The sequence below is a fragment of the Paramisgurnus dabryanus genome, chromosome 6 (genome assembly GCF_030506205.2).
Source record: "Paramisgurnus dabryanus chromosome 6, PD_genome_1.1, whole genome shotgun sequence".
Classification (NCBI taxonomy): domain Eukaryota; kingdom Metazoa; phylum Chordata; class Actinopteri; order Cypriniformes; family Cobitidae; genus Paramisgurnus; species Paramisgurnus dabryanus.
Window position 1 is genome coordinate 10,631,739 of NC_133342.1, and position 25,456 is coordinate 10,657,194.

The 25,456-nt window shown below is 38.4% G+C and overlaps 1 protein-coding gene across 8 annotated transcripts in view; it reads left to right on the forward strand.

Annotated features, from left to right (window-relative positions):
• The window catches only part of LOC135744293 (myomegalin-like), a 47,118-nt gene that overhangs the window by 12,942 nt on the left and 8,720 nt on the right, over positions 1-25,456 (forward strand). For 2 of the 8 annotated variants that reach the window (XM_065262310.1, XM_065262313.1), the window contains exons 1-26: positions 3,513-4,643; positions 6,711-6,848; positions 7,819-7,938; positions 8,074-8,130; positions 8,223-8,420; positions 8,501-8,659; positions 8,742-8,852; positions 11,121-11,258; positions 11,344-11,523; positions 11,598-11,792; positions 11,900-12,094; positions 13,318-13,378; positions 13,471-13,559; positions 13,840-13,908; positions 14,713-14,819; positions 14,973-15,127; positions 18,197-18,318; positions 18,508-18,641; positions 18,730-19,105; positions 19,204-19,438; positions 19,665-19,781; positions 21,548-21,777; positions 21,857-22,056; positions 22,423-22,658; positions 22,765-22,822; positions 22,901-23,145. In XM_065262310.1, coding sequence (XP_065118382.1) covers positions 3,567-4,643; positions 6,711-6,848; positions 7,819-7,938; positions 8,074-8,130; positions 8,223-8,420; positions 8,501-8,659; positions 8,742-8,852; positions 11,121-11,258; positions 11,344-11,523; positions 11,598-11,792; positions 11,900-12,094; positions 13,318-13,378; positions 13,471-13,559; positions 13,840-13,908; positions 14,713-14,819; positions 14,973-15,127; positions 18,197-18,318; positions 18,508-18,641; positions 18,730-19,105; positions 19,204-19,438; positions 19,665-19,781; positions 21,548-21,777; positions 21,857-22,056; positions 22,423-22,658; positions 22,765-22,822; positions 22,901-23,145 — 5,002 coding nt within the window. In that variant the 5' untranslated portion in view covers positions 3,513-3,566. Of the gene's footprint in view, positions 1-3,185; positions 3,409-3,512; positions 4,644-6,710; positions 6,849-7,818; positions 7,939-8,073; positions 8,131-8,222; positions 8,421-8,500; positions 8,660-8,741; positions 8,853-11,120; positions 11,259-11,343; positions 11,524-11,597; positions 11,793-11,899; positions 12,095-13,317; positions 13,379-13,470; positions 13,560-13,839; positions 13,909-14,712; positions 14,820-14,972; positions 15,128-18,196; positions 18,319-18,507; positions 18,642-18,729; positions 19,106-19,203; positions 19,439-19,664; positions 19,782-21,547; positions 21,778-21,856; positions 22,057-22,422; positions 22,659-22,764; positions 22,823-22,900; positions 23,146-25,456 lie in introns of those variants that run through there. The other 6 variants (XM_065262314.1, XM_065262316.1, XM_065262311.1 and 3 more) reach the window with 6 other exon arrangements.

The following is a 25,456-nucleotide window of genomic DNA, read 5'->3' on the forward strand; positions in this document are numbered from 1 at the left end:
TGTTCTTTTTTGCTAAATCAATTATTTTTACAGTCTGAATCGCTAAAGTACATATAAAAGCAATACTATCATGTATTATATATAATAACGTTTATTAAATATTTCATCATTTTCCTGTTTTCTATTATTTCTTCCGTATATGTATAGCCTACGTGTTTGTTCTAAAACTATTATAAAACTATTATGTTTAAACATACATTAAAAAGGCCTGATTATATATTAATAACACTTTACATCATGTGTGTGTGTGGACTATATTTATATATTTATTAAGTATGTAAACATAATTTTAGAAAAAACAGGAGGAAGACATAAGCTAAGATATAAGGAAATAAAAATAAATAATAGAAAATGAAAATATTTAAAGAAATGGTAATATTATTGCTTTTTCAGTATAAAAAACATTTATTCAAAATAAATTATAAATGCAAAGTGATAAAACGCTATAAGAAACACATAGTGGGTACAGACTTGGACAGAACACCGGACATCTTCTCTACTTATTTTCTATTCTAATTATTAAAAGATTTCCAGATGATTTCATCGCTCCATTCTGTCCATTTAAGGGCAAACATAAACATCTACGTTTATCTTCAAATGGGGTTTTTGACGATGATATTCTATAAAAATGAAAGCCATCTTTTTTTGGCATTCCTATTTTGACACTCTAGTGAGTTATCTTGCTAGTTTCACTCGTGTCTAATTCATTTCCACTGTTTTTCTGCAACCACATTGCGTGCGCAGCTTGCAGTGATGTAACTGTGACGTCTACTCTAAAATGGTCTATAGGCTAGACTGGTGTCTTTCTGACAATGTTTGCATTACACTATAAAAATATGTTTTTAGATGAAGGTTTGTTACCTTTAAAGGATTCATAAACTTAAATATTTTATTATGCTCCCTGTGGTAAGGAACAAAGTGTGCGTCAAGGCTGTTTTTTCAGTGCATTTTTAATTTTAATTGAGCAAATATTTAGTGCACTAGAAGGACGTCCTCAGCGGTGCCCTCTGCTGGATTATACGAGACAGTGACCGGTCTTTTCTCTCTGTACATACACATATTGTATAACAGTGGTTTTCAATCTTGTCCCAAGGGAACCCACAGCTCTTTATATTTTGTATGCCTTAACTGACACACCCAGATCTGTTCATGGATCTCTCCTGATGATCTGAATCAGGTGTGTTAGATAAGAGAGACATGCAAAAGAGCAGTGGGTCCCCTGGGAACCGTTTGAAAATAACATTCAGATGAGATATGATGTGAGGTTTAATTTCTTACTGATGAGGTGAAAAGTCTGAAGATGTTTTTGTTTTTTTCATGGGTGTGTTTTATCTTTCATTAAAGTTTGTGTAGAAGGGTTTGTGCTGTAGCTTTCATCAGCGTTTAATATCCAGTAAGGCACTTACTGTAAACATTTTCTTCACATTTCATATTGTGTTTCCACTGATTTATTTTAAGTTTAAAAGTTGACAAGATTATGTTAGACTTCAAACAGATGTCAATGTAGAATTAATTTCATATAAAACAACAGAGGTAAATGATTTAGGGTTAAATAGAAGAGTGTGCATGTGTGTCTGTCTGTTTGTGCGTGCAATGTGTGTGTGTCTGTTTGTGCGTGCGTGCAATACGTGTGTGTGTGTGTGTGTGTGTTTGTGTCTGTCTGTCTGTCTGTCTGTTTGTGCGTGCAATGCATGTGTGTCTGAGCTCTTTCTGTTTTTAAATTGTAAATCAGTTTAATGAAATATGCAAAACAGCAGCTGAGAGCCACACTGAAACTGAAACTCATTTACATTTGACACTGATATTCCTGTAACTGTACTGCTGGTACCATTTAATTATTTTTACTAACAAATGACTTCATTCTGTTAAATGTCTCAGATGTACAAAAATGAATCATGGTTTCACAACAAATATAACCAAAACAACCATGGTTAACTTTAATAAGGGAATGATGCATTCTGTGACTGACTCTTCAGATCTGTTTATGATCCTGGGTCAGTTTAATGTACAGAAAACTGAAGAAATCGAAGTTCAAAAGAGTTTTACCTCATCTGTCCTTTTAATGCACACTAAGCCAATAGGTGCAGACATAAAAAGACTTATGAATCAAATGCAGTTGTCTCACAAAAAACAAAAGTTTCTTCCTCTGAGATCAATCCAATGCACACGTGCACGCACACGCACACACCTTCTGCATCACGTTGCTCCATCCATGCTGCATGAATCTTGGGAAAGTTAATTACAGATCTTTGTTAGATGTATTTCAGATCAGATGTGTGTTTCATGTAGTCACAGAAAATGAGACCAACTTTAGATGTGGTCACTGGGTGTGTGTGGGATGAACTGGTAGATCTGCTTTCTTTGTTTATGTGTTGGTTTGCATCCATGACACAGCAGTTTAATGTTCTGTACAATGTGCATTGTGAAAAGCACTGTTCAAATAAAAATGACTGCACTGTACACAGTCACGCAAGCACACAGATACTGTAGGCTGTATAGTGACAGACACAAACAAACACAGAGATCACAGAAGCTTTATTTGTCAGCTAGGATCTCTTAAAACTTTTCCTGTCATTTATTATAAACCTAGTCCTTACAGAAACAGAAATCTGATGTGATAAACTCGCAGGTCTCTCTTCAGTATTTCTCTACAAATACTTATTTATCTTTATCATTGGTATATTCACGAATAACACTTTCTTATAAAGCATGCCAAGATATGAATTATATATCATCTATATTTGTAATCGTATTGCTCATTTAAACTACAAAAAATGTCGCTTTCATCATCATACTGTATAAGCTTTGTGTGAATCATTAGAGAGTCGCGCGTCATTTCACCTGCTCGCGTCCAAAGGGGCGCATTGAGAAACATACAGTCTTCGGTTTATTTAAATAAGACTTTAACATGCTTAATAAACTTAACCTATCATTGTGCTATTAAATACATGTCTTTCCTTTGACTCATTACACCTCGTTTTGAGGATTATTAACATCTGTGCGCGTGAACATAACGCGCCCCCCTCCCGCGTACAGTAGATGGTTTGCGCTGCTCTGCAGGTTTTTATCTCTTGTTTAAATCGGAAGTGCCGCGAGCGCGCAGACAGGCCGATGATGGAGTGATACAGTGGAATGATACAATGTTGATGGACTGATACAATGTTTAACAAATGGTGGGAGTTGACGCATCGCCGCTGTCTGTAACCGGGAATGAATCCGCGCGTCGCGTTGCAGAGGATGCACATTGTACAGTGAAACAGCAGGACGCGTTTCTTCGCGGAGATGCGCGGAATGGCGCGTTTGTCTTCGTCTTGGTGATATTTGTGTCAGCACACAGCCTGAGGATGATCACTTCTGACAAATACATGGATTGTCATGCAGTATATCTAAGAGCATGACTCTCAGTCAGTCAGTATATTTATTTATATATGCATATCTTCGATTTTTTTAAACCTCTGCTATTGAAATTAATTAAACTCTTTTTTTAATGTAAATTTTCTATAAAATGACAGGCACTATGGACAGCAGTATCACAATTACAGTTAAAAACTACTAGTTGAGTGAACATGAAGGAGGTGTGTCGCATCTGTGCCCGCGAGCTGTGTGGTAACCAGAGGAGATGGATCTTTCATCCGGCCGGCAAACTGAAGCTGCAGGTGCTCTTGTCCCAAGCTCTGGGCTGTGACTTGCAGAGAGATGGCCAATGCGAATTCATCTGCAGCAAGTGTGCTTTTATGCTGGAGCGCATGTACCGCTTTGACACAGTCATTGCCCGTGTGGAAGCCCTGTCCATCGAGCGGCTCCACAGACTCCTACAGGAGAAAGAGCACCTGCGCCAGTGCATTGGCTTGCTTTATCGCAAAAACAATCCACATGGGACGTCCACGGCGGAGACATCCGAGATCCGTGACGCAAAGTACCTCACGCTTCTGCAGGATGACATGGTGTACTCCATGTACGAGTCCTGGGCAGACGATGAGGACCAGACTTTGGAGTGTATCCACTATACTCAGTCCTCAACTTGCCGCCGTTCACGAAGTTGCAGAGGTTGCAGAACGTTACGCGTTGCAGACTCGGACTACGAGGCCGTGTGTAAGGTGCCCAGGAAGGTGGCGAGGAGCATGTCCTGTGGCCCATCCACACGTTACTTGGCGAGCGACACAGAAAGTGCATGCAGTGAGGATCGGACTGTGACTTCGAGATCTTCGGATGGAGATCAGACGCTCCGAGACTCAGTGGAATCTCTGGATAAGACCTTAGATGCTTCACCCACCACACTTCCCCAGGAATACGGAGAAACGGACGGAAGGAGCAAAGACAACCAAAGCTCAAGCTTTGTTTCAGAGGATCACATTGGGGTTGTCGGACGTCCATCAGAGCTCGAGCTGGTGTCACTACTTCAGAAATGTGCGTACAGACCAATTCAGAGCCCTCGTGGAAGTAAACTTCCTGTTTTAATAAATACTGGGTTTTTCAGTGGACGAGTTAAGCTGGACAGTCCACAACTGTTTCATGATGGGACAGAAGAGACAGATCTTCCACATATTCAGTTGGATCCAGGGGTGAATATGGCTCAGCTTGAGGAGCTGTGGCGAGATTTACAAGATGAGTACATGCCCTTCTACGTCCAGAAGGTTCCAAAGGTGACGTGCTTTTTATATCATGGCCATAAATTTCATATTCTTCAGGTTCATCAAGACAACATTAAAGATGCAGTCCGTACCCACCAGAGCGTCTGATTGTGTCCAACACAGATACAACCAGCTGGTTGACTCTTTAAACACAAGTTTATTTAACTAAGTTCGGGAGGAGCATGGTCAAGTCCTCTTTATACACCTCTCTCCTGTGCTATCACGACATATCTTTCCTTTGGCTTATTACACCTCGTTGTGAGGATTATTAACATCTGTGCATGTGAACATAACGGGCCCGCCTCCCGAGTACAGTAGATGGTTTGTGCTGCTCTGCAGGTTTTATCTCTTGAAGGGCCGCGAGCGTGCAGAAAGGCCGATGATGGAGTGATACAACGTTGATATAGCCGTCCCTCACTTCTGTCCCGTGACAGTTTTTTTTTGCTCAAATCCCTCACCTTGGACAGCACGCCAAATTTGCTTTATATCATATTTGATTATATCTTAGTGCAAACTTTTGAACTAGCTGCCAGCCTGTTTTGTCACTGCATTTAGGCTTCAGCTCATGGTGCAAACACAAGAATCTGTGATTCATTTTAAAGCATTAAACTTCAACTGTTTCCACACAGATTGACAGATGAATGAAGGTGCTGTTAAGCTTTACCAACACTAAATCAATGAGCGCTTGTGTTTCTCTTCGCATCAGTCGTTGACATTCACGATATCACTGAATTCTTCTTCATTTAACCCAAAGCTGAGGATGTTTTTCTAGGTTAACATGGTGAATGTGGATATACTGTTGGCCTAGATCTGTCACAAAGCCCTGGGGGAACAAACACACACACAGACACATTTATTACTTAGTTAATGGAGTTGAGATGCTTTAGAGGTTTTTTGAAGACAAACACTGTCAGATGTTTCACAGTATTTCCTAGGTCAATTTACTGCCAAGGTTTCTAAAATTATGAACCTTGAATTGTATCAAATTAATTCAGTTATGTCCACACAAACACATGTATTTTTAAATGGGGCTTGGCCATTCGTTCACACATGAATGCAGTATCAGGTCACTGAAACAAACCTTTTGATTGGCCAACATGGCTTTATGGTTAGGGTAATGCTATTCACAGTGCTTTATAGCTTGTTATTGCATTTTCAGATATGTGGACAGATATTTAGTTTTTTAAACCGCGCTTATGTAGACGAGAATTTTTAAAACACCTGTTTACGTGTGGCTTAGGCCTTATTGGGGCATGAAATATTAGTGACTATCATCACACAGATTTTATGCGCATTTTTAATTTTTTACATAAGAAATGAGTGATGGAATTTTGAGTACAAATCCCTTAATTTGCTAAAAAGTTTATGCGGTCGCTTGAGGTGGTTTTTGACTTATGGGAAAAAGAGTAAATGTGAATAATTGGAGATGGAAACGCATTTGCCGGAAAAATTCAGACGTAGCGAAACCCACGTGGCTGATCGTCTAGCTGTATCAGCTGACGTTGCCTTTACCATATATGGAGCTTGACGTCAACATAATGCCCTTGCTGTTAGTGCCCGCATCAAAAATTCTGCATTCCTTCTTCTGTGCACAGCATTCAGTTTGGCAATTACAAGATGCACTGCTAGTAAATTTATAACTTGCCTAATCATAACTAAATGCAGTCCTAAGTATGCCTTTTTTATTTTCTATCGGTTACCAATACCACCGTCATTCGCTCAAATAACTTGATGGAAATGCACCTAAAGCATGTTTGTTTTGTTTTTTGTGAATTTTTTAAAGATTTTTTAAAGATTTGCTTCATGTTTCGATGGAAACCAAGCTTATTTCTTTATTGGCCAATATGAGCATTTTCTAATCATGTGTAGTCAATATTTATTTGAAGCAGGTAATGTAAAGCAGTTGTAGCCTCCTCTCTTTTTAATATTCAAATGTCTGTAGTGTACCAGTGCATCACTGATGTCTTCGTCACATGAATGCAACAGAGCTCATGCACATAAGGGATTCTGTGCAACTGCAATGAGACAAACTCATCATGAGACAACAATCTTATTCTGTATTCATGTTGTGTGTTTTAGAGTCTGATGGAGGAGCAGCAGTCGCAGCTAAATCAGTACGAATGCGCAGCTGGACAGTGTGTCAATGAACTGCAGAAAGCGCAGCTGCAGGTTCAGTCGCTGCAGCAGAAGATTCATGAAAGCGAGGCCGGCAACAAGGTCAGAGAACCACATGAACTTTATTTCTGTATTTCTACATACTGATAGAGGTGTTAATTGTTTTCTAAGGAAATTAAAAACATTGGGTTCTCAACCATTTTCACTGCAAGACCCACAACAATATTTAAACAACAGTAATGCATTTAATGCACTGTCCCACAATCAATGTATTTTGATTATTATCTCACATCCAAATAACTTGCCATAACCAGACAGATCAAAATATCAGAAAACACTAAGAAATCTCTTGATTTATGGTTGTATTAGCTTATTTTATTGCTTGTTTTGTCTTATTACAAACAGTGGCGGCCGATGACTTTTTTTTGAGGGCGCATGATTTTGAATCGATTCTGAATTGATTCTCTGTTTCATGCGCAGTGTGCGTGTACCATGGCATTTGGTCAGTAGGAAGTCCTTATCGATGTAAAATCATTGAGTCAGAGTCGTTTATAACGTGCATTTAAAAAAGCATACTCATTAAACAAAATATTCTTTATTATCATGAAAATACCTGAAACAATGTAGACATTTCCTGGAATAGCGTTTGTAATGCTGCTACTTCTGTGGCGCAAAGAGAGTTTCTGCATGAGAGCGCCCTCTGGCTTTGGGATGTGCCGGGATTTCACCATAATTCATTAAAATTCATTTATTGAGAAAACGCACATTTGCACGATTAATCGTTGTAGCCCTAGACATGAGCGTCTCTTATCATAAAACCTTTCAACTTGTCTGCAGCTGGCACTTATTTTGACAAGACACATTATGCACATAGGTTTACATGACGCAACAAACACATATTTTGAATTTGCGCCCCCGGGAAGAGAAGTCACCAGCCGGCAGCCGCCACTGATAACGAATAATAAACTTTGATGCTTGTCCTTATTTAAGCAAACATGAATCTCAAAACTCTTTTAGCCCTAGAAACATTTATATTTAGTATTAACTGTGTTTGTGTGTGTGTGTTGTACAGAAGCTGCAAGAGAAACTGTGTGAGATGGAAACAGAGCTTCAGTCCATCAGGCAGGCAGCACAGGACCAAGAGAGAACCATCCAGAACCTGACGGACACTTTGAGCACTAAAGACTATGAGGTGCTTATGAGGACGCATGGTTTAAGAAGTGGATATGAAATATGGCACTTTAGTCACTTATGTAAAAGATACAAAATGATGCATAAATAAAGTTCAGCGTTCTTGCCTTCAGTTTGTGTGTTTGTGTGGTTCTAGACTCAGGAGTTGCATCATGTGATTGAAGTTCAGAACCGAACAATGCAGCACATGCAGGTAAACTCGCACACATGAGTTTGACTGCTGTTCTTCATTTCACGTTATGTCGATAGAAGGTGACCTGACATTATGTTTGTGTCTCTCTGAAGACTCCAGTGGACTCGGTGGACTCAGTTATGGGGTTGCAGAGCTCTTTGTTCTTGTGTCAGCTGCAGTTGGAGGCGAGTCAGCGAGATCACAGACTCGATCAGAGACGCATGGAAGATCTGACGCGCTCTCGAGACCGACTGCAGGCTGACCTGCGAGACGCTCTTCAGCACAGAGAAACCACTGAGCAACACAATCAGGTCTGCATAAAAAACACATCCCTGTGTGTGTGTGAAACCTCAGCTTCAGGCTTTGATGTGGGTTTACGTGCTGCTCGCAGGATCTGCGTAAGACGCTGGGGTGGTTGCGGTCTGAGCTGGAGGAGAAAACACGTGAGCTGAGAAATCACGAGATGAACGCTCGCTCAGAGATCACAAACAAAGACAAAGTCATCTCGGGACTCCAGCAGCGCCTGCATCACAAACATGCGCTGCTGCAGGTAACACGCATGCTTTCTGTTTATGTCACTGGAGTAACCGATCGAAGCCGACTGACAAACTGTGATTGTGTTTTATTGGCAGGAGTATTCAGAGCTGTTGGATCGCTCACACGACTCGACCGCAGCACCGAAGAGAGACGCATTACTGGACGCGCTGAGGAGTCGCATTAAAGACAGAGACAGCGCGCTAGAGGTGTGTGTGTGTGTGACAATCACTGTATTAAGGGCCGTTCACACTGTAACAATAACTTTATAATTTTAACAATCATTCTGAATTAAAGAGAATAGCGGAGTTCACATTACAACTAGAACAATAAAGGTACAAGGAAAGATATCAGTGGGATCACTTTGGAGACATTTTTTTCCAACTGATGAGTGATAAATCATTGACAGCCAATCAAATCTATTTAAAGTCACCATGAAATAGAAGTAGCGATTGTCATCTTTTCTGTATCGTGATGTTTATCCGAGTGAAACGGCTTCTGAAATGAGAGAAAAAAGGCTTGATTTCGTCCATTGAGAATTAATTGGATCATTGGAGGTTGGGACATGTCGCTAATTATTGCTAATCGCTGCGATCTTTTCCTGGACAGAAACAAGTTTCCGATAGCCCTGTCCTCACGCTATTTCTAGTGATAGGAAGTGAAGAAAGGTCGTTTCGAGAAGGGGAGGAGGTTAACGATTTTGATTAAAGATTATAAGGGTACATCCTTTTTTTTTAATAATAAAATTCACAGATAATTTATTTATAAAATACGATAAATAAATTTTTAATTTTATGGTGACTTTCAAAGTGATTTAAATTGCTTGTCCATTGAGAAATAATTGGATCGTTGGAAGTTGGGCCATGATGCTAATTGCTAATCGCTAATTGCTGAGATCTTAGTGATAGTGGTAGGAAGTACAGAGAGGTCGTTTCGAGAAGGAGAGGAGGCTAACGTTTTTGATTAAAGATTATGAGGTTCATTTTTTTAAATAATGAAGTGCACATATAAGGGTTCCCACAGGTCCTTGAAATCCTTGAAAGTTTGTGAATCTGGGGGAAAAGATTCAAGGCCCTGGGAAGTTTTTGAAAATATACATACATAGGTACAGGTCATTGAAAGTGCTTGAATCTATTTTATGCAAGAAGTTTTCTGGAAAAAAATCCATATTATTCCCTGTGTAGTGTAGGATAATATCATAAAAATTCTAGACTTTTTAAGCACACGTGCTAAACTGTTCGCTTTAAATGCTTATATCTTCTGTATGCGAATGTTGGTTCATACCAAAATGCTTTTTTGCATAGTTGTGTTTGACACATGAAAACGTCTCTGGTTACGTATGTAACTGTTGTTCCCTGAGAAGGGAACGAGACGCTGCGTCTCCCTTGTCATACTTCCTGTGTTCCTGTAACGCCGTCTTTGGCAATATTTCAGATAGTGATATACTTCCTGGCTCCCGCGTCACCCTGTCTTTGTCGTTAAGCCTCACCATTGGTTGAATCTTAAAATAAACACATTCAGACGCACTTACCCCTGGATGCAAAGTGTCACCGCAGTGACCCAGCGCGTGTTCCCTCGAAAGGGAACTGTAACAATGTATCGTAAAAGGTAACACAATGTAACCATGATCTCATTTGAAATGTGTCCCCACATTAAGTCCTTGAATTTGAGAGTATTGGACCTGGAAAGTCCTTGAAAGGTCCTTGAATTTGAAGTTAACTAAGGTGTGGGAATCCTGTTTATAAAAAAACTACAATATTTCATACAAAAATTTTTTTTTTAATTTTAAAACTTAAAAGTGAATTAACAATTATTGTTATCTTCCGGTGATGTTTGCACTAATATAGTTATCATATGTTATTGTTATGGATATCATTAAAATGTGAACCGGCCTTTACTGTTACTGATGATACATCTCTAACATACCGGCCAATAAGCTACAACTTAACATAACTCAAACTGTGGGTTCACACCAGCCGTGTTTGAGGCGTCAAATTCGCGTCTACCGTGTCTAGTTTGCCACTTGAACAATTTCAGTTTACTCGCTTCATTCTCGCGTGAAAGCCACACATGAAATTCTAGTTATCGAGACGGAGATGGAAATTTGTGTCATGGGAGGGGCTTCTGCGACTACGCTAACTTTCTGTAATCACGTCACTACTAGAGCAAGCTCCTGATTGGTTAACGTGGTGCGTTTTTCCACCAAAGTTCACATTTTTCAACTGCGGCAACGCTCAATTCGCGCAATCTACCGCGCTGCGCTAAACGCCTCATTTGCACCGTGAGACCTCCAGACTCTTTACATTGACTTAACATTGAAATCACTTGCGCTTGATGCCTCTACCGTGGCTGGTGTGAACGCAGCATAACAACCATAAAGAGCATCATAGCAACATCCTAACAACTAGATAACCATACCCTAGCAATCACTCTCTAGCTTTTTGAGTTTAATTTCTTCAGATTGTGTGTTTGTCTAGGATTCGATCGATGAGAAGTTTCGCTGTCTGGAAGAGAAAGACTGTGAGGTGCGTCGACTGCAACTGGCCCTTCGTGAGAAAGACCGAGATCTGGAGAGACTGAACAACATCCTGAACAATAACAACGACACGATCACGGTGTGTGTTGTCATGTTTCATCATACACAAACAAACCGTCTGTTTATCTGTGATCAAACCTGTTGAAATGTGTGTGTGTGTGAAGAGTTTGGACGGTCTGGTGCGCAGTAAAGAGCTGGATCTGGAGAGAACGCAGGAATCCTGCCAAAAACTCAAGAGTTTGAAACAACAGAGCGATGAGAAACATGCGCACGCAATACGAGAGCGAGACAGCATCATACACCAGCTACAGACAGCTTTACACACACACAGCAAACAGACCGAGGTAAACGCACACAAACATGTTTGTCAAGCTGTATGATGTGTTGGCCAAAAAGTCACTGGATGTATTTTGTGTAGGAACTGAGGTCAGCGTTGTTAAAGAAGGTGTTGCCCGGCCCTGCTGACGTCCTACACGACCTGCAATCTCATCTGTCTGTAAAAGAGCGTCTGTTTCAGGAAGTGATGTCAGAGCGCAGCAGACAGGTACAGGAACACCACAGACAGATCACAGAGCTGCTAGACATCATCAGCAGCAGAGATCAAGACACACAGGTACCAAAACAAAACATTCACAAAACTTTAAAGGAACTTTTACAAATGCCGTATGTAAGTGGTTTGTTTCTTAATTCAGTATTTGTCTGTCTCTCTGTGTCTCTCAGGATTATGGGATGCGTTTGGGACAGGTGATATCGGAGCGTTCGGATCAGGTGCAGGAATTGCGCCGGCAGCTGTTGTCACGTGAACAGGAGCTGAATGAAGCGAACAGAGAGCGTGAAAGAAATGCAGCTGTTCCTGCGACGAGAGAGATACAGACCCTTAAGAGTCTTCTGAAAGAGAAAGAAAACTTTATACAGGTAACACAAACACACACCTGACACCTCATTTATACCTATATTACATTTCAGGCGTTTTGGTGCATTTCTCAGATCACAGATCCTCCTCTCACATCAGATCAGTCTTTTTTATAGTTTGTAGTTGATTATGTCCAATAGTCTGCTGTTTCTTACATTGTCAATTTTTTATGTCATGTTGATCAAAATATATTATACTGGTTTCTGTTTAATTGCCTTACCACCCAAAACATCTGGGCATTAGTTTATTGTAAAAGTCATTCAATGCAGTATCTATTTATTATCATCTGTCAATCATCATATCTATGAGACTTTACTGTAAGAATCTCAAATCATTCAACACACAGCATCTGTTTGTGTTCATAGAGATCCTGTATAAGGATGAGAGAGATCTGATTCTGATTATTGTGTTTTTATTATTGCATTGAAAGAGGAAAATACATCCCAACAGACCGGGACATTACGAGGTGTAGGATCTTGTCCATTCTCTCTATTAAATGTCTCAATATCCCACATTTAATAATCTTTAAGTTTATACTTATGAGGGATGAACAAAGGATTTACAGGCGTTACAGACATCTGCATGTGATCCATGATGTTGTGTTTTGAGAAATGCACTTACAGATTTGTCTAGTTTTAAGGAGGATTCGAGAAGGAACTTAGAAAAAAAGTGATGAGTGATCTTTCCAGTACATTTTATTTTTTTATTATTTAGTTTGATTTTATCTTGATTTCATCTTTTTTTGTTATTTGCTTATGGACAATCAATAATTTTTTTTATAATTTATATATATATATATATATATATATATATATATATATATATATATATATATTTAGTTACTTTATAGTTATTACAGTAAATATACTTAGTTTATTTTAATTGTATTATTTTATTGTTATTTTATGTATTTAGTTTATTGTTATTTTTGTATATAGTTTATTGTTATTTTATAATTTTAATGTTATTTTATGTATTTAGCTTATTGTTATTTTATTTTATTTTTGTATTTAGTTTATTGTTATTTTATTTTATTATTTCATTTTATGTATTTAGTTTATTGTTATTTTTGTATATAGTTTATTGTTATTTTATCATTTTAATGTTATTTTATGTATTTAGTTTAATTGTATTTATTGTTTATAATTTGTAATAATTGATCCAGCTGTACTTTAATATTGTTGTAGTGTATGTTTTGATAAAGTCTCTGTGTTTGTGTTTGTAGGAGCTTTTGCAGGTTCAAAGTGAGGTGATAATTAGCTCAACACCAGCAGATTCAGCACCGGGTGAGTTTTACTACGGTAAAATTACACTTCATCTCTTTACTGTCATTGATTCGGTTCATTGTAAAACTCTTGTGTGTGTTTCTGATGAGCAGCAGTTTGTACGAGTGCCAAAGATGATCCTGAAATACAAACCATTAAAGAAGAATTACAGCTGACTCTAAAGAAATACAAACAGACTGAGGTAACACACAAACACACACTCACTAACACGTGCGCACACACACAAACTCACACACATAATATTTATTTAAATTTAGTGCAGTTTTTATTGATGTGAAGTCTTTCTGTATTATTAATAAGAGTGTGTGTCTGTGTATGTGTCTGTGTGTGTGTATGTGTCTGTGTATGTGTCTGTGTGTGTGTGTGTGTGTGTGTGTGTGTGTGTGTGTGTGTGTGTGTGTGTGTGTGTGTGTGTGTGTGTGTGTGTGTGTGTGTGTCTGTGTGTGTGTGTCTGTGTGTAGGTTGAAGTGTTAGAGTTGCGCTCTGCGCTGGCAGCTGCACATGATGGCACCTTGACTTCAGATTATCAGGTAACTTCCCTCACATGCGTGAAAGACATGAGAAAAAGTGCAGCCGGCCCGTGCACGTCCTCCACTCACGACATAGAAATTGCAAAGAGCGCGATCAGCTAAAGTATTAAAAATTAATAAAACGTTGCCATAGCCTACACACGCCGCAATCAAATGTGCTGCTACATCACGCTCTGAAAGCACATGCAAATTGAATTTGTGGGCACTGAAGGTTTTTTTTTTTTTAAGTACGTGATATACTTGGTTATATAATTTTGCACATCGTTAAAACAACAACGGTATTATTGCAAATGAGGTATTTTGCACAACCCTAGTTAACACTCACACCATTGTGCCACGCTCCTGGACCAAACTAAACCTTACCAGAGAGAGCACCTCTGCAAGAGTACCAGGGTACGGTTGAGACTCTAAATACTTAAATTGAAATCTGAATCTTTAAAAGACAGCACATGTAAGGTGAAAAAGCAATAAATGTGCAGTACCCTTAACCCTGCAGTGGCACAAATATTCGAAAAGCATTTTTTCTATTCGAATTATTATTGCAGATCAAATATTTGACCATTTGTACACATCCCTAGTTGAGAGTACCGCATCACGGTACGGTACAGAATGATCACACTAGTCAAACTAATCAGACTTTAGGGGGCAGACGTACTTGGGTACGTTCAGTGGTAAAATGGGCTTTTATATAAACGTTACAATTTTCACAATTCAGACATTTTTAATGTGATTTAAGCATCTACAATGGTTCAGATACTTGATGTTTCATAGATGTCTGTTAAGATGTGTGTGTGTGTCTGTTAGTGTTTCCTACAGCAACTCATGTCCGAACAGAAGATCCTGAACGAATCTCTAAGGTCCGAGACGACTCTTTATCAGAACCTCAGACGCATTCAGTGTGAGGGAGACAGGTCAGAACCCAGCGACAGCTGTCTCACAATCCCTCACTGCATTCATAGACTGTGATTCAGTATTAGATGTAATAGATGTGTTGATCTGTGCTTCTGCAGGAAGTTAAGTTGTGAATTTATCATTGTGTTTTAACCTGTGTGTTGTGTCGACAGCGATGATCTGCATGAGGAACTGAAGTCACTTCAGGCACTTCGAGGGCAACTGGAAGAAGTTCTGGCGAGGACCCGAGCGACGGCTCTGGCTATAGACCGGGCCGCTAGTCTGACACAGACGGATTATGGAGGTGGGACACAGCGGCAGAGTTGGGGTGCTGATGTTAACTCTTTATGAACTAATAACTGAAGCATGAACAGAGCTGTCGTTCAGTGTACTGTATGTTTCTCACATGTGTGTGTGTTTGATATTTCTCAAACTTGTTTGCCTTGTTTTGTGTAATGATTGTTTTTGTTTTAAAGTGATTTCATCATGATTTTCAGACATGCCTTCATTATATAGACATCATCTCTCCTTTATAAAGATCTGAGCTCATGTAAACTGTACTGTTAGTCTTCATCTTTACACTTAAGCAGGGGTTCCCAAACTTTTTGAAGCCAGGGACCCCAAACAGTCGAAAACTTTACTAAGCATATTCTAACTTTGAAGCATATTTTTACACCTGTTTCATAATGATTAAATGCATGTGTTTTTTTAGAGGGGTTGTTTTGTTAGGTCCCGAGCATTGAGGTGCGAGGACCCTATTGTTATTCAAGAAGTTATTATTGTTATTATTAACAGTAATACTTCTAAAATGCTCTTAAAACAGAAGCATGATTCTTAGATGTAAATATCCCCTTCCTAATAATACAACACAAATATATAATTTATAACAAATGACTTCATGAACCACCTGGCTAAGCATTAAGGACCACCGGGAGTCCCCAGACCCCATTTGAGAACCTTTGCACTAAATCAACATGTCATATTTTAACAGTGGAATTACAAAAGCAGTGTGCATGATGAAGGGTTAGTTCACCATTTTTTTGTCATTAATTTCTCACCCTCATGTCCTTCCACACCCATAAAACTTTCATTCATCTTCACAAGACACTTTTCATTAAATCTGAGATCTTTCTGAGCCTAAATACACAGCAATGCAACTCAATGCCCAGAAACGCAAGCCTTCGACACATTTTTACAAAAGCAGGATCAAAAATATATTAATTTGTGTGTTATTGGTGTGTAACCGGTGTTTGAATTGAGGGGGTCTGGGGTGGTCCCCCCATGAAGCACAAATAAAAGATGGGGCTGCCCTGGTTTTTATTTAAATTAAAATACTACATGAATTAAAAATTCTCATGCTGCGCTGCCACAAAACGATAATGCCCATATTTGTCATAATTTCGCAATAAACTAAATTTAGAAGATTTCTGTCTGAAAGAAATAAACTCTTAAGTGCGCCTCACACTGCTGGAAGAATAGACAGATTGATTTGGTATAGGGGCTTTTAAAAACATTCTTCTCAAACTATTATTTCACAATAATTTGAGGGATTGTTATGGTTAGGGTTTTGAGTTGGGTAATTTGGGGTTTCTTTAATTAAACGTTGATCCAGGATCACATCTGACATAATTCAAACACTGTGGAACGACATGAGGGTGAGTTATTAATGTTAAAAATTTTGTTCTGGAGTAAACTAACGCTTTTAAGAGTTGCACAAACATTCCTTAACCTCCTAAGACCTGGATGTCCACATATGTGGACATCATATTTTTTGTTGTTTGCACCATAATACTTTATTCTGTGTAACTGGAACCTGTTGCACACAAACATGGACAAAATACACTGCTTCTTGTTCAAAGTAAAATATTTGGTTATTATATTTATTGGTTCTTCCTAACCCCAAAATAGCTGGTAGAAATCTGAAAAAATACAAACCAAAACTCAGGTCTTAGGAGGTTAATATCACAGCTGGTTATGCTTCATCATTCAGTTTGTTTCATTCCTGTTAATGGATAATATAAATCATATATTTAATGTATATTCACAAGAAAAGAAATAAATCTAAACATTTCTTCCATGGCACCCACTTTTGTATTTTTTCTTTCTTTTATTATTTTCTGTAAGAAATCAGTTTTCATTAGATTATTGAACACAGAATAGATTACTACTGGAGGACACACACTTTTCTTTTGCATATTTTTTAGAAAACAAGCTAAAAATGTTTTTGACATGAAAACACAACAGTAAGTATAAGTGAAGTTTAAATATATTTTATAATATATACATTATAATCCATGTCTCTTTAAAGTGTTAAATTCAGGCAGTATACTTTTCAGTAATCGAATGTATTTAGCACTGAAACAAATCAGATTAAATCTTTTGATGTATTGAATCTGTCTGTGGATCACACGTGCATGAAGATTTCTTGTATTGCAAATGTCTGCATGACTGTGACTGTGTGTCAGTTTCATATAAAGACAGAGATTACAAACAAGGTTACACAAAGAAAATAGCATTAACTGTTAAACGAGTACTGACAAATATTTTCATTAAAGCACCAGGTCAGTTAAACTAATAGAATCATTACTTAGTCCATAGTTACTTAGCAGTGTGTTTTGTACAATGTATTGAATATTAAATATAATATAATTATAATATCAAATAGTGCTGTTTTATCTGTGGACATCAAGTGATTACAGTAATATAGATCCTATAGGAATATTGTGTAAATGTGAGAGAAAAGATTAATTCTAAATTAAAATAATATCCTAATCTGTATTAGTAAAACCAAGGTGATTTATAAAGCTTTAAACATATGGGATTAGACTAGTCTTAGACTAAAATAAATGTAAGAGCTGTCCAAACTGAAAACAACTTGCACATGTATCATAAAATACACCAGTGCCCTTTGATTTGCTTCAAAATGCACACAAGTAATGTTTTTAGTAAGGCATGTTTGTTAAAACTAGTTATATTTCCTAATTAAACGAAGGCCTAGTCCTGGCATAAGATAATCCCTGTCCGGGAAACCACCCCTTTATGTTTTTAGCTTGTGAATAATCTATCATTGAGAAGCAACTGACACATCATACAAACATTTAGTTCATCACAATTTTTTTGTTGTTGTTTAATTTGAAAAAAAAATAATTAAATAAACCACTGCTGTGGTTTCTGGTAGGTTAATGTGTTAGCATTACTATGTTGAATTTAATCAGCTTCAGGACCTACAAGGAAACAGTAAATGACAAACTGTGGGGAAAAATGTAACTTCAAATGATTAATGCTTTTATGTAGGGACAAAGATAAAGGAGGGGGTGCAGTTCTGGATAATAAAATGAAATAAAGAAAAAAATGAAAATATGTGAGACTTTATGACCTTCTGTTGTGTTTCCTCTAGAATCCAGCAGTGATGAAGATGAAGATGAGGAAGAGCATGAGAGCAGCAGTGAGGCATTCACAGACAGCATCGAGGATGAGGATGAGGTCGAACTCACAGCTCAGAGTTTGAGTGATCCAACGGTAACATGAAATATTTCATTCAGCTGCTGTGGATAAAAACATATATTTCTAGAGAGAAATAAGCACAAAATAAAGTTTCATGATTGTTTAGAAAAAAATTATGAATTGGTAATGAAAACCTTAAATGCATTATACTCAAACATCCATGTTTCATGACCAATCAGTTAATTTTTGATGCTTTTCTTACAGAATGCCAGGATGTTTAGTGGACCGATGAATGTAGGGTTGTTGTCCCAAAACACAAAAGAAGGGGGACAATGTGAAGATGTAGACGCGGCAGATGTGATGAATCGGGCCGAATGCTCTTCACACACTAACTGCAGGTACCCACATTCATCGCATGCAACCTAAATGGTATTCATTTGCCATCTGTTGTAGTTTTGATGTGTTTTGGTATCATGGATCTTGTAGAAACACTCAACCCAGTCTGCATGAAAGAAGAGCTGCGCCAAATCAAAGTGAATCTGGATTACAACCGAGATGTGAATTGAAATCTGGGTCAGAATTAAGAGCAGTGGATGAAGTATCTGTGAAGTGTCAGATGTTGGAGAAGCATGAAACAGATCAGACGAACTCCCATGAGCTTCAAAGAGATTACCAGGAGGAGGAGGAGGAGGAAGATGATGATGATGATGAAGGCCAAGATGATCAGATTCCTCTGGGCAAGCGCAGACCTCCGTGGATGAAGCTGAAGGAGGGGAGGTGGAAGAGGAGGTGCACCAGACCACATTCTCTGGACCTCGGAGCGCTGCTGTCACACAAACCTACAGATCATTGCAAAGCTCAGGTGATCATTCTCCAGCCGTCTCTATATTCACAATAGATGTGATACACCCACAGCATCAATGTAAATAAATATTCAGTATGTTTGTATTTGTGAATCAGGATGTGGAGGTGATGCGTGAGGTCGAGGGGGACTGCAAGGGTTCAGGTGCTGGAGGTGGAGCCAATGGGTTCTGGCAGCACGTGGAGGCGGGGCTTCGGGAGCAGGCGGAACATCTTCGTAGTGACCTCGCCGTGAGTCGTCAGGAGAGTCGTGATCTACAGGAGAGACTGATGGTGTCTGAGGCGACGGTTCATGCGCTCAATGAACAGCTGAAAGATTACAGGGAACTTCTGAGTGAGAACACACACCAACATTTAATCATTTAACACAATAGATGGATATTATATTAAACCAGACATGCCAGATCATCTAAAACTACTTTTCACACAAATCTGTGGACAGATTTAAAGTAAAACATGAATAAATTTTTTTATATAGTAAAGTCCACTTCAAATGTTAATTACTCTTTTTATTGAAATGATTGACAGTCCTGTACAACAAACACTTGTCTGTGTTTCAGCGGAAAGTGCCGTTCAGAGGGACAGTAAACAGGTTCAGGTGGATCTTCAGGATTTGGGTTATGAGACGAGTGGTCGAAGTGAGAATGAAGCTGAGAGAGAAAACACCAGCAGCCCAGGTACATTACACATATATTAACTCTTTCCCCGCCAGCGTTTAAAAAAAAACGTTTCCGGCAGCGCCAGCATTTTTTATATTTAATGCTTTCCAAAAAAAGTTCTTATTTAAATATACAGTATTAACATACAATATATCAAATGAAAGAATATAACACCTTCATTTGTTGTCTTTTAATCATGTCTCAAATATGAGTAGGTTTCTTCAAAAATACCACATTTTGAACAAAAAGTTGAGATAATTGCATTTTAGTAAAGATCTTTTAATTCAATTTAATTCAATTTTATTTATATAGTGCTTTTCACAAAAGTCAATTGTTTCAAAGCAGCTTTACATAAATAGAAGCAGTGAAAAGCACAGAAAAACGACAGATAACACAACAAAATACATGATAGCATAATCAGCTAAATTTGCTGCGGCTATGACTCAATATTATAAGCGAACGTATTACTAAAGTAACGTCTAGAAGAGGAAGCTAAGTAAAGCCCAAAAAGGCTGCCTCCCCGGGGTGAAAAACCCCCTAGGAGAAAAAAAACCCCCGGGCTTTTATCCGAGGAAAAATAAGTCCTAGGAGGGAAAAACCCTTGGGAGAACGGATAAGGAGATTAAGCGGAGGTTAAGCGGGTTCTGCCGGTGATCGTTGGTCAGGCATCAGCTGGGCATCACGTTGAAGGACGGCCAGTAGATCAGAGGTTTGCCGACTTTCACATCTACCGGGACTGGGTCTGTTTGTCTCGTTGTCCTTGGGGTCGAGGACGAGACGGAGAGAAAAACAAAATTGTATTAGCGTAGCGGCCGTTCATATGTATTGAAGTGTCACACAGTGATGTGGTTTAACTCAGCTTAGTTCCAGACAGACTAACTATTGCAGCATAATTATATTATCCACAGTTGAGGATTTAGCAAATTATAGTATATATGGTAAATAAGGGTCACCTTCCGATCTTTAAGAGAAAATGAAACCTGACGACCCGTTTGACTAAGGCCTAAAGCCCCACTGTCGTCGTTAATGCAGGTTCAGTGGCAAACGGGTCTATATTGTATACCATTTACAAGACCACGAGAAAACGCCAATATCGCAACCCGACCATACGTTAGAGATCAGATTCAGAGCTATGATCAAAACATACACAGAGTTTTTACTGTTTTTGGATCAGTGGATGCTTAACCGTGGGTTCACACCAGCCGCGTTTGAGGTGTCAAATTTGCATCTACCGCGTCTAGTTTTCTGCTTGAACATTTTGAATTTACTCGCTTCATTCGCGCGTGAAAGCTGCGCTTAAAAATTTAGTCATGGAGACATTAACGAGAAAATTCCTGTCATGGGAGGGGCTTCTGCGACCTGGCTCGCTTCCTGTAATCACGTCACTACTAGAGCAAGCTCCTGATTGGTTAACACGGTGCGTTTTTGCGCCAAAGTTCAAAATGTTCAACTGCGATAAACATGCTGCGATAAACGCGTCTTTACATTGACTTAACATTGAAATCACTAACGCTTGATGCTTCTACCCCGGCTGGTCTGAACACAGCATAAGTGTTTTATAAGTTGTGTAAGAGCACCACCTAGTGGATAAAAGCTGAATTATGGATTGCCATAAAAACTTGTCATTGGCAGGGAAGTGTTTTCTTTTAATTGACGAAGTTACAACTCGTCAATGGCGGGGAAAGAGTTCAAATACAGTGCTACAGTAATAAATCTGCTGCATGCTTCAGACATACATCTGCATCATCTGTGCTGTATCTGCACTTCATGTTTTCCTCTGGCAGAACTGGACGAGTCTGAGATGTGCATCTCTCTCTCGGGTGTGGGGAGCAGACGGCGTGGTTGGCATGGTACTCCGATGGATGATGACCCCGCTTCTCTGAAGTGTTTGGTGCAGGACCTGCGTGCACAGCTCTCTCGCTGCCACAAAGTCATCCGCAGCCTTCAACTGCGCGTGCGATCGCTCTCGTCAACTTCAGACTACGCATCAAGTCTGGAGCGCACGCCACGTAAGGTAATCTTGCGTGAAGTAAACATTTAAAGGGTTTTGTCCACCAGATATATTTTGTAATATTTGTAAATTAATCCGTCAGGTGAACTGGGAGTTTCAGGCCTCGACTGTTGTCAGTGCTGTAGACGAAGATGAGGGATGGCAGTCTGATGGGCCGATGAAGCCCAGTAAAGAGCTTCAGGAGCTGGTGAGTCGTGTGGCCGTGCTGGAGACCCAAATGAAAAGCTCGAAAATGGACGGGGAGAGTCGATCGGAAGAGGGCAAATGTGCCACTTGGCCTGGGTGAGTCTGTGCAAAGATATTTAATATTAACAAGATGCATCACTGCTATTGCTATGAATGGGGGAGATCCCAATGGTCAACATGGTCCCGCCTTCCAGTAAAAAGAGCCAATCATCAACCGTTAAAGAATGATATCCTCTGGGGGAGGGACTTTGCGCATGCACACATTTAACTGAAATGAATATCCCTAGTTTGTATAATTTGATATAATCCGCACATGCACATTGCCAAGGTTGCCAGATCCACATAACAAAATCGGCCCGATGGCCATTCAAAGCTATAGCCCAAAAGCATCCCAAAAATCAACATTATTAATGAATAACTCAGACTTGAATAAATAATAAAAATAACTTTCTGTTTTAACAGGAAGTACAACACACTGATCCAGGCTCAGGCAAGGGAACTGTCACACCTGCGTCAGAGGATGAGAGAGGGGCGGGGAATCTGTCACATCCTCACGCAACACCTGAGCGACACCACCAAAGGCTTTGAAGAGCTGCTGCGTGCCAATGACATCGATTATTACATGGGCCAAAGCTTTAGAGAGCAGCTTTCACAGAGTTCCTCTCTCGCTCAGAGAGTCAGTAGCAAGATCAGCGGACGTAAGCATGCAAACACCACACAACGTGATTTATACAGACACATTCAGATTCATCATTTATTCACAGCTGTGAATGTGTGCTGATTTATTACAACACTTTTGTTCAGGTGATCTTTCTGAGCAGCAGGAGGAGAAAGCACGTCGACATGAGCTTCTAGCATTGAGGTGAGCATCTTCTCTTGAATAAGAGTCATTATTCTGATGGCTGTTAAGAGTTGATCTTCATGTTCTCTGTGACATCAGCAGGTTGAGTAAGGAGCTTCAACAGAAAGACCAAATCATCGAGTCTCTCCACACCAAGCTTCGACGACGACCTGACACGCCCTGCAGCAGCCACGCCCCCTCTGAGACAACAGACCAATCAGATCACGCTTCGTTTGTGTCTGATGAAAGAGTCTCCACCAATGAGGATCTGGATCTGTGTTCAGACATGGATGTGACCAGTGAGTTTGTACAGGAAGAGGTGGAGCCAAGACAAAAAGACACAGGTACAACAACCTTTACAACCATTTAAACCACACAAACACTGCAGCTTTTTGTATTGCTATATTTTGTTATTTTGAATGCATATAGACACAAACTTAATGCTATACAGCCAACGCATGGAACTTGTTATTAAAGTAAATCATTAATACTGTTTATAATGTATATAATTAACATTCACTGTAAACTTCAAAGAGTAACAATGCAATACAGTATTATATAACTGAACTTTTTATCAAACCCACAATTTTTTCTGCAACTTAACGGTAAAAACATTTTTTAAACTTTAACTCTTTATGGTAAAAAATCTTTACACTAGCAAATGTTTTAAACTTTAACTCTTTACAGTAAAAATGTTTTAAACTTTAACTCTTTACGTTACTTTTTAAACTTTTTATGGTAATTTTTTTTAACTTTAACTCTTTACGGTAAAAAATCTTTACACTAGGAAATGTTTTAAACTTTAACTCTTTACGTCACTTTTTTAACTTTTTACGCTGTTTTTTTTTACTTTAAAGGACAAGTTCGGTATTTTAGACTTAAAGCCCTGTTTTCAGATTGTTTATGGTGAAATAGAATGGTTTTGACTGAAATTTCAACATTTTCTGCTGGCCTGAGAATTTGAGAATTTTCGCGTGTTTGTGTTTCAGCTCACACCTCTACAATGGGTTTAATGGTGCACTGGAACAATCCTTCCTAAAATGCATTAAACTTTCGTTTACAAAGACGTGAAACTCACCGAGTGGTCAGCGGTGTTCACTGATATGCTCACACAAAAGTCGCTGCAAAAGATGCTTTCCAACAGCTGTTTTAGCATTCGTTGTTAACTTGTGGACCTATTTTTCCAAACGCCTCACACCCGTACATTCTTCCGCTTAGAGCTTGAATAATAAACACTCCAGCCCAGGTGGTGGCGCTAATCCGCCTTTGCCAATTGCAAGAATAGAAACAAAGTTCCCGGCGCGGAGTAATACCGTACCTCACAGGACGTCTAATACAGTCAATGGAGTTGGTAAAAACTACGATAAAACCTGTTGGAATGCGTCTTTTGGAGCGATTTTTGTGTGAGCATACCAGTGAACACCCCTGACCACTCGGTGAGTTTCACGTCTTTGTAAACGAAAGTTTAATGCATTTTAGGAAGGATTGTTCCAGTGCACCATTAAACCCATTGTAGAGGTCTGAGCTGAAACACAAACACGCGAAAATTCTCAGGGCAGCCGAAAATGTCGAAATTTCAGTCAAAACCATTCTATTTCACCATAAACAATCTGAAAACAGGGCTTTAAGTCTAAAATACCAAACTTGTCCTTTAACTCTTTATGGTAAATTTTTTTTAAACTTTAACTCTTTACAGTGACAATTTTTTAAAATTAAACTCTTTACATTAGGTTTTTTTAACTCTTTACGGTAATTTTTTTTAAACTTTAACTCTTTACAGTGAAAATGTTTTAAAATGAAACTCTTTACATTACTTTTTTAACTCTTTATGGTAATTTTTTAAAACTTTAACTCTTTACGGTAAAAAATCTTTACAGTAGAAAATTTTTAACTAAGTCTTTACGTCACTTTTTTAACTTTAACTTTTTACTGTACTTTTTTAAACATTTACGGTAATTTTTTTTAAACTTGAACTCTTTACAGTAAAAATGTTTTAAACTTTATCTCTTTATGGTAAAAATGTTTTTTAAAAGTTTATCTCTTTACAATAAAAATGTTTTAAACTTTAACTCTTTACAGTAAAAATCGTTACAGTAGAAAATGTTTTAAACTTTTTCTCTCTACGTCACTTTTTTGACTCTTTACAGTAAATTTTTTTTAAACTTTAACTCTTAACATTTATTTTTAAGTCTTTAAGTCTTTTATTTTTTTTTACTTTAACTCTTTATGGTAATTTCTTTTTAAACTTTAACTCTTAACGGTAAAAAATCTTTTCACTAGGAAATGTTTTAAGCTGTAACTCTTTATGGTACATTTTTTACGGTACTTTTTTAAACTCTTTACAGTAACATTTGTTCAAACTTTGACTCTTTGCAATAAAATTTTTTTAAACTTTTGTTCTTTATGTCACTTTTTAACTCTTTACAGTAAAAATGTTTTAAACTTTAACTCTTAACGTTACTTCTTTAACTCTTTGTTTTTTTTACTTAAACTCTTTATGGTCAAAATGTTTTTTAAAAGTTTAACTCTTTATGGTAAAAAATTTTTACACTAGCAAATGTTTTAAACTTGAACTCTTTTGCCGGACAGGGTTTAAAATAAGCCTTAATCTTTATTAGTTAGTCATGTCTTAAAAATTCTCTAAAACACATATTA